This window comes from Vipera ursinii (assembly GCF_947247035.1).
Source record: "Vipera ursinii genome assembly, chromosome: 2".
Lineage (NCBI taxonomy): Eukaryota > Metazoa > Chordata > Lepidosauria > Squamata > Viperidae > Vipera > Vipera ursinii.
The window spans coordinates 112,010,964-112,020,011 of NC_139513.1; the positions used below are offsets into that span (position 1 = coordinate 112,010,964).

General features: G+C 42.6%; 1 protein-coding gene across 2 annotated transcripts in view; it reads left to right on the top strand.

Annotated features, from left to right (window-relative positions):
• The window catches only part of USP43 (ubiquitin specific peptidase 43), a 113,559-nt gene extending 107,476 nt beyond the window's left edge, over positions 1-6,083 (top strand). For both annotated transcript variants that reach the window (XM_083352330.1, XM_083352331.1), the window contains exons 12-15: positions 127-454; positions 1,430-1,588; positions 2,164-2,322; positions 3,093-6,083. In XM_083352330.1, coding sequence (XP_083208456.1) covers positions 127-454; positions 1,430-1,588; positions 2,164-2,322; positions 3,093-4,111 — 1,665 coding nt within the window. In that variant the 3' untranslated portion in view covers positions 4,112-6,083. The remainder of the gene's footprint in view (positions 1-126; positions 455-1,429; positions 1,589-2,163; positions 2,323-3,092) is intronic.
• The last annotated feature ends 2,965 nt before the right edge of the window (positions 6,084-9,048 follow it).

Sequence of the window (9,048 nt, forward strand, 5' to 3'; positions counted from 1 at the left end):
CTCCTTCCCTGTTCAATGCCAATATACCTAATGGGGGTTCTGTAAGAGGTGGGTATAAACTGTTCCTATCAGGCCCAGCGTTCAGGCCCAAGCTCCTGTGTAGTTGTACTGCATTCTTCTTTGCAGCTGGCTCCAGATGATGCCTGGCGCTGTCCCCACTGCCAGGTCCTTCAACAAGGCATGGTCAAGCTCAGCTTGTGGACACTCCCCGATATCCTCATCATTCACTTGAAACGCTTCCGGCAGGTGGGGGAGCAGCGCCACAAGCTCTCCACTCTGGTGCACTTCCCCCTGCGAGGGCTTGATATGGCTCCCCACGTAGCCAAGCGCAGCCGTGGCAGCAAGTGGGGCCCCTGGAAGCAATCCCTGCCAGAAGAGGGCCAGTGTAATTTTCTCTATGATCTGTATGCCGTCTGCAATCATCACGGGAGCCTGCATGGTGGACATTATACAGGTGGGTTTTCAGTAAGTAGACAGAGTTGTGACTCAGATATCGCTGGCAACTCCTGCTGAAAGGTAATACATTGGGGTTCACTCGACATATCCTTAGGTGTCCCCGTCTAACTTGATTTAAGCATTGTTGTTTTATACAGGCAGGTCTGTGTATTCTCTGCCATAAAGGGATGAGACTTCTGAATTCTGCTTGACAAAATGAATAATTCTATAAGATGAAAGATTAAGGAAAATTGGGGAAGTTTGCAAATTGATGCTATATTCTGCTTCTGTGAATGGATGGAGAGGAACAAGGAACTATTTGGCACGTTCAAAGTCTCAGCATCCCTGTTTTTCATTTCTGAGCTGTCTTAATTTCACATTTACTTCAAGAAATGTTGCTGAATAGTGCACTTAGCAAAAATATGCTTGTATAGGACATTTAAAAACATATGAAATACAAATACATATGCAAAACATTCCACTTGAAACTTTTTTGAGATTGAATTCAAAGCAGCTGTTTCAAGCAGCTGTTCTCCATTTGAGACAGGTTGTTTCTATCATTTTGGAAGTGCTTTTAACTTGAATCAGCTCTGTATCAAGCTCAAAACACTCCCATAGTTATCAAAACAGTCTGTCTCAAATGCCCAGCAGTTTGTTTCAAATGTCAGAAAACTGTTTTGAACTTTATAGGGAATGTTTCAGATCCAAGACAGCTCAAATACCAAACATTTGGCATACCTGTAAATACAAGTAACCCATCAGCAAGAGTGAGAATTTCCATATCTTGTTTTAATCACATTGACCTTTACAGAACAATATTGCTACTTTCTATCAGTGCTTCCTTGTGGCTTTCTTCCGTCTAGAAGCAGAGGAGTAAGCATTTAATACACTGGTGAGGTTGTAAATTTCCCAACACTGCCAAATTAGTGAGAATTCTGGAAGCTCAGTTCATTTTCCAATGTGTCGGCTAATATGGTCCTCCCTCTGTCTCCAGCCTATTGTTACAACACCTTGGATGGTCGCTGGTATAGCTATGATGACAGTACCGTGGAACCAGTCATGGAAGAGGACATCAGCACACGTGGTGCCTACATCCTCTTCTATCAGAGACGGAATGTAGTTCCAAGCTGGTCTGGAGGAAGCTCTGTTAGAGGTTGGCAAGGGTTACTTAGCCTACTCAACAGCCCCCCCCCCGCCATTTCCTATGCATTGATTAAATTCCATGTCATTTATTGATGATATTGAGGCATACCTAGAAATGCTAAATAATTCCTGACTTGTCTTTTAAAGTATGGATCCTGAAATTCATCCTGATACAAACCTGGCCTGTATTTGAGCCAAAGGAATGGTTTCCAAACTATTTTTGGTTAGTTTGACATATATATACTCCCAACTCTTCTCCAAGAAGACTTGGGTGAACAAGAGAAGTTTTTTTGTTCCTTCTGGAATCATTTGATTTGATTGATGTAGTTGCCCATCTTACGTATATGACTGTAGTGGTTTATAATAAAACGTTGTTGAAGGAAAATCAGAAGGATGTCTTGCACTTGAAGCAGAAAGGTTCTCACTCCCCACAGCAATATGTTTGTTCATGGAGTGGAGGATAGAAGGATATTAAATGATTCTCTTTCAGAAATTACAGGAGATATACTATATGTATATATTTTCTAAATGCACACAATGCAGAAGAGTCTTTCTCCACAACTTTTTCATATTTTTTTCTTGCAGGATCTACCAGCTCTTCCATTTCAGAACATTGGCTGACAAGGCTCAGTCGAAGCAGCAAACGAGAGAGCTTGGTGTCCTGGAGCTCAACAACCTGTCCATCTCTGCCAAAATCGTCTCACTCACCTACACTCATCTGTGCCAGCACCAGCCAGGAGAAAGGTATCCTGTCTCCCTTATTATTCTTGCTTTCCACAAAGCCACACCTGAACCAAGCTCATGTATCATTGGGCAATCTTCTTCTCTTTCAAGATTCCAAATCATACGCCTGGTTCTTTTCCTAAAGTTTAGCAGGGTATCATCCTGCCCCAGAAAGCAATGCAGTTCTAGTTACAGAAACCAGACTCTCTAGGTTTTCTTTTAGTGCACCCTTCATTAACCCAATTACATTCATAAATAATTCTCAGACATCTAAAACTTTTGGTCTATGGGAGTAGTCAGCTATAATGAATATAAAATTAATAATAATGTTCAGGTCTACCCATTAGTCCGCTCTAATACGCTTTTGAGTGATGGGGAAGCTCTGTCTCCATTGCCTTCTGGAGTCACTGGATGAAAATTAATAACTCAGCAAATTTTAAATCTTCCCATCAGTCCATCTCATCTTTTTTGGTTGTTGTTTTTTTATATATACTTTGGCTTTGGCATTAGCAGCAAGCAGATGGGATATGTCTCCTTCGCCACTACATTATAGTCTAGGAAAATAGCATGTGAGTAGTTAAAAAAAAGACTAAAAGTGGAAGAAAGGGATTTGAACTGTAGAAGATGTGGAGGTTTATAATGCTTCCTTAAGTTCAGAAATAGCTTGTCTTGCCAAGATTGCTGTTAATGCTTTGTTAAAATTAGTCTGAGCTCAGCATTTGAAACGGTGTATTTGATTTCCATAGAAGTGCTGAGAAATGCTGCCATTACTGTCTTATGTTCTTTTCTAGGAGGATTTGAGTCTCGTCCCTTGGTTCGGGGTGTGCAGGGCAGAAGTGTCAGCCTGAAAGCTTCTTCTAATAAGGCCAAGCTGGGCATCCCCAGGACCCTGCCCTTGCGCTGGTCCTTCACCTCCAAAGATTGGCCAGCCGAGCCCTCCAGGGAACTCGTAGATTATCTGGAGTCTGGCCGCAGGCCTTGGTTCACAAATGAGTCCATTGTCCCTCTCATAACTAAGGAAGGGGAGGACGATGAGCTTACGGTCACCAAAGCTAAGCCCAATCCTGCTCTAACAAGCGTGAGTCCAACCGAGACCACTGGCAAAGCAGCTATTGCCATGGAAAATTTAAACACTCTGAAACGGGTAGGGAAGCCAAAGGAAGAAACAGGTGAGCAACCGCGGACCCCCAAAAAACTGGTGCTGTCTCTCAGCACAGTACCTCCAGTAAAAGATGAGGAACTTAAGACCAAAGTTAACATCAATGGGACTCTGTGCATGGGTTCAAATGTGGCCTCTTCCAGCCGGGGGGATGCAGAACAAAGGACCGGGCCCTGGCTTGGGGAGAAAGAGCCAGAGATTGAGAAACAATCAGAGGGGAAGTTGACCGTCTTCAGAGTTGGGTTTTTGCGAAAGGACCCCAAGAGACACAGTGAGTCTCCCAGACATGCTGCTATGCCGTCTTCTATAGCCTCTTCTCAACCATCCTTCTCCAATGGAACGCTAAATATTTTCCCTGGCAGCAGGACAAACACAACCCTGAACCCCAGCTCCACAAAGGGGCTGTCCAATGGGCGGATCTCCCGTTCTGAAGTGGACATTAAGCGTGCTCAGAGCTCCTGCAACAGCAAGGGTAGGAATGACTGGTTACTGAGCAGATCAACTTCTCTCTGCAAGACAAACAACGGGTCCTTGCAAGCCTCCATGCCCCCACTTACTTTAGAGGGCATTTCCTGTGGCACCTTCCAGCGGGCAAAATATCATACAGCATCCTTGGGCAGGAGGATAATAGTACCAGAATCCAGCTTCTGAACTGCCTTGCAGCTCTACCTGAAACAACAGAATCATGTCAACCTTTGGTGCTTAGAAATTCTCAGGCCTTTGAAGAAGATATGCCAATTGCTAGAAACCTGGGACACTGATTGCTTTCTAATGGTTTGTTCAGACAAAAGTTACTAAATCCAAGTGGTGCTGATGAACACGTGTAGCCTGGATGTACGGATGCAGCAGGGATCTTGTAGACCAAGATATTAGAAATGGGAAGAAGAAAAATGTGGGGGAAGATGTTAAATTATTTATTCTGTAGTTTAACTGGCAACTTTTGAAAGGATATGCTGCTTTGTAACAGCATTTATTTTGGTACCAAGGTGTAGAAAGGATAGAGGACAATCTAAACATTGCTCTATGCAATCATCCCAGTGTTTATATTTTCTGCAAAACTTTGGGTTTTACCGATCTGTTTGTTATTAAAAATACCTAAAACGAAGGGTGAGCATTAATAGTTTTGGGAATCAGTGAAGCAAATGGGTAAGCTAATTCGGGAGTTGTCTGTACTCTGGGAGATAAATTTGGGATAAATTTGTTCTTGTTGTATGTGTTGGCTGAAAATGAACATTGGGGCAGCATCCCGGTCTCCTCCAGAGTTTAAAAATATTCACAGAAAAAAATGTTGGATAACACTTCATTTTCTTCTGCCTGTTGGTGGTAATCAAAGCTAACTTCTTTGCAGTCTAGCTTACCTACCTCAAATTTTCTGGTAGTCATCTATCCAAATGCCAGCCAAGTCTGATCCAGCTTAGCTTTTTGATGACAGCCAAGGTTGTAGTAAGGTTGGATAGTAATGTGACCAATTGCATATTACTAGAGTTGTCTTCACAGGAAACACAAATGGTGCTGTTTTCCCATTGTTGTTATTAGATTAAATAAGAAAAGCTAAGGAGATAGAGGAAGGTCCAAGCAAAACGTGTGTCGTTTATAGAATGGCTCATACAGTTGACATCCGTTAAGTATAATGAACATCAGGAACAAAAGTCCAGCTGGAAATTCGAGAGACATACTTGAAGATGTAGAAGAGAAAATTTGGGGATGATTACTGTAAGAGTACTAGGGACGCGGTGGCTCAGTGGGTTAGGATGCTGAGCTTGTCGATCAGAAGGTTGGCAGTTTGGCGGGTCAAATCCTGAGTGCCGCGTAACAGAGTGAGCGCCTGTTACTCATCCCAGCTTCTGCCAACCTAGCAATTCGAAAGCACGTAAAAATGCAAGTAGAAAAATAGGGACCACTACGGTGGGAAGGTAACAGCATTCTGTGTGCCTTTGGCATCTAGTCATGCCAGCCACATGACCACGGAGACGTCCTCGGACAAGTGCTGGCTCTTCGGCTTTGAAACGGAGATGAGCACCGGCCCCTAGAGTTGGAAACGACTAGCACGCATGTGCGGGGGAACCTTTACCTTTACCTTTACTGTAAGAGTGAGAAAGCAAACTGTTTTACTTAGCACACTTTATTCTTATTTAGAAAGATGACAGTAGAGAAGAAGAACGTGAGAAGTTCAGAAAGAAAAGGAAGAAACAGTCTGATTAGCTAAAAAGAGTAGCAGATGACAATTATAGAAGCTCAAGGCATAGAAGAAAATGTGTAATGGAACATAGCAAAGTCTACAGTATTGTTGAGAATGAGGATAAAGTTATTTGGTTCTGACATTGTGCAGATCATCTGTGATTTAGAAGAGTGCAATTATAGTGGAATGTAATGGGTGGGAAATAGATTAAAAGAAGGGAGCCTAAGTAACTATTGAAGCACAAGAAAACCACAAAACAGCCATTGTATTAGGGTTCTGATTATTCCCGAAAGCATTCTGGTTAATTTGTATCATTTCATTATGTAATTTATGACGGTATGCCACTCACTCAAGGAAAGAAGCTCTTGATTGGCATTTTATATTACAGATCTCTTCATAAAAGAATCCATTAAAACACATACGGGAATAAAAACAGCTTCACAAACCAACAATTCTTTTGAAGTTATTTCTTGGGGGGGGGAGAAATGGAGAATAGGAACTCAAAAGGAAAGACAATGTTGAAACTCGAGAGGCATTGTACCCAGGGTAGTAATACAGTCTAGAGCAGGGATTCCCAATCTTGATAATTTAAGATGCGTGGGGGCTTCAGATTCCAGGAGTCCCCAGTCAGCAGGGCTGGCTGGGAAAATCTGGGAGTTGAAGTCCACATGCCTTAATGTTGCCAAGTTTGGGTGGGAAACTCTGGCCTAGAGAACCCAATGTCTAAGGTGAAGTCATTCCTCAAGAGTAGTTATTGCACGCTCAGCCTTATAAGAAATGGTAATCTAAATGTTCATTTACAGCAGTTTCTCTAGGTCAGGGGTAGGCAACCTCGGCTCTTTTATGACTAGCTGACTCAGGAATTCTGGGAGTTGAAGTCCATGAGTCATAAAAGAGCCGAGGTTGCCTACCCCTGCTCTACGTGGAAGGACTTCAGATCCCACTATTCCTCACAGTGGTCATGCTGGCTGGAAAATTTGGGCACTTGAATTGTTGTTGTTGTTAGTTGCGAAGTCGTGTCTGACCCATCGCGACCCTATGGACAATGTTCCTCCAGGCCTTCCTGTCCTCTACCATCTTCTGGAGTCCATCTAAGCTCACGCCTACTGCTTCAGTGACTCCATCCAGCCACCTCATTCTCTGTCGTCCCCTTATTCAATCTGATGCCCTCTATAGATCCTGAGCCTCAATTCCATTCATCCCATCCAGCAGAGCCAGGGATAATGCCAGCATGAAATTTAGAAAATTTGAAATCTAATACGTACATCTGAAAGATACCAGGCTGGGAAAGAGTGATTTAGATGCAATTTGCATTCCTTTGCAGGCTTGTCTCCTCTCTTCTTGGAGGACTGCTATTAATCTAGGCTTTGTGAAAAGACTGTCACCTCTTGTTTCCCAGGCACAGGGAGAAGGAGGAATGGATTTGAACTCATTAACTTACCTGTGCAAGCTGCTGAATTGTGCTATGGCCATTCCCCGCATAGCTGGCCCCTTCGGGCTGTACTTTGTTGGTATGGGGGATGGGGCAAGCAATCTCCAGCTCCTTGGGGTCTTTTTTTTTGTTAAGCCATTGCCTAGCAACTGCAACAGGAGCACAGCAAGCCATGGCGTCCTCCCAGGCAGAGAGCAGCTTTTTTTACGAGAGCGAGAGCGACGACTTCACCTTTGAAGACAGGAGCTCTGTGTATGAGCTGCAGCTGGAGAGGCTGAGAAAAGATGGAAAGGTTTGTGTCAGGGCAAGTGGGAGACATCAGAGGCATACAATGAGGCCTTGGTCCCCGATGGTAGATTTCAGCTTCTGAGCTTTAGTTACTAATTTCTGTTCGCTTGGGCATGGCAAGGGGCTTGGGCTGGTTCTTTGCACAGAGAAAGCTTTTAACATAGTTAGCTACAGACGCCACTGGCTCTTTGTCGGACTCAAGGAAAAATTCAGGCATGGTATTTAAAAGCAAAGCCAGACCTTGGATTTTATATATATGTTTTCTGAGGTTTTCGCGGGTGCCTGTATGTGGATCCTTGGTTTTTCGGGTTTTTCCCCGCGTAGAATTAAAGGTGTAGGCGCAACGTTGCGCCTACACCTTTAATTCTACGCGGGGAAAAACCCGAAAAACCAAGGATCCATATATATATATATATATATATATATATATATATATATATATATATATATATATATATATATATATATATATATGCCAGACCTTGGATTTTTATATACACACACACACGCATACATATATATACTGTATATACATTTTATATATATATATATATATACACACACATATATATACATAAATAATAATAATAATAATAATAATAATAATAATAATAATAATAATAATAATAATAATAATAAAATTAGTTTGAATGGACCTTGGAGGTCATCTAGTCCAACCCCCTGCTCAGGCAGGAAACCCTATACCATTTCAGGGAAATGGCTGTCCAGTCTCTTCTTAAAAACCTCCAGTGTTGGAGCATTCACCACCTCTGGAGGCAGGTTGTTCCACTGGTTAATTGTTCTAACTGTCAGGAAGTTTCTCCTTAGTTCTAGGTTGCTTCTCTCCTTGACTAGTTTCCATCCGTTGCTTCTTGTCCTGCTTTCAGGTGCTTTGGAGAGTAGCTTGACTCCCTCTTCTTTGTGGTAGCCCCTGAGATATTGGAACACTGCTATCATGTCACCCCTCACCCTTCTCTTCGTTAAACTACACATACCCAATTCCAGCAACCGTTCCCTATATGTTTTAGCCTCCAGCCCCCTAATCATCTTTGTTGCTCTTCTCTGTACCCTTTCTAGAGTCTCAACATCTTTTTTACATCGTGGTGACCAAAACTGGATGCAGTATTCCAGGTGTGGCCTTACCAAAGCATTGTAAAGTGGTATTAGTACTTCACTTGATCTTGATTCTATCCCTCTGTTAATGCAGCCTAGCACTGTGTTGGCTTTTTGGCAGCTGCAGCACACTGCTGGCTCATATTGAAGTGATTGTCTACTAAGACTCCGAGATCCCTCTCACAGTTACTACTATTGAGCAAGGTACTATACCTATGCATTTGATTTTTCCTGCCTAAATGTAGAACCTTACTTTTTTCACTATTGAATTTCATTTTGTTAGATAGTGCCCAGTGTTCGAGTCTGTCCAGATCCTTCTGTATCTTAAGCCTATCTTCTGGAGTATTGGCTATTCCTGCTAGCTTGGTGTCGTCTGCAAATTTGATGAGTTCCCCATCTATCCCCTCATCCAAATCATTAATGAAGATATTGAAGAATACTGGGCCCAGAACAGAGCCCTGGGGTACCCCACTACACACTACACACACACACACATATATATAATGTATATACAATATGTATATGTATGTGTTTCCTTATCCAGAGAATCATTTTACACAAGAAAGGCAAGGGATC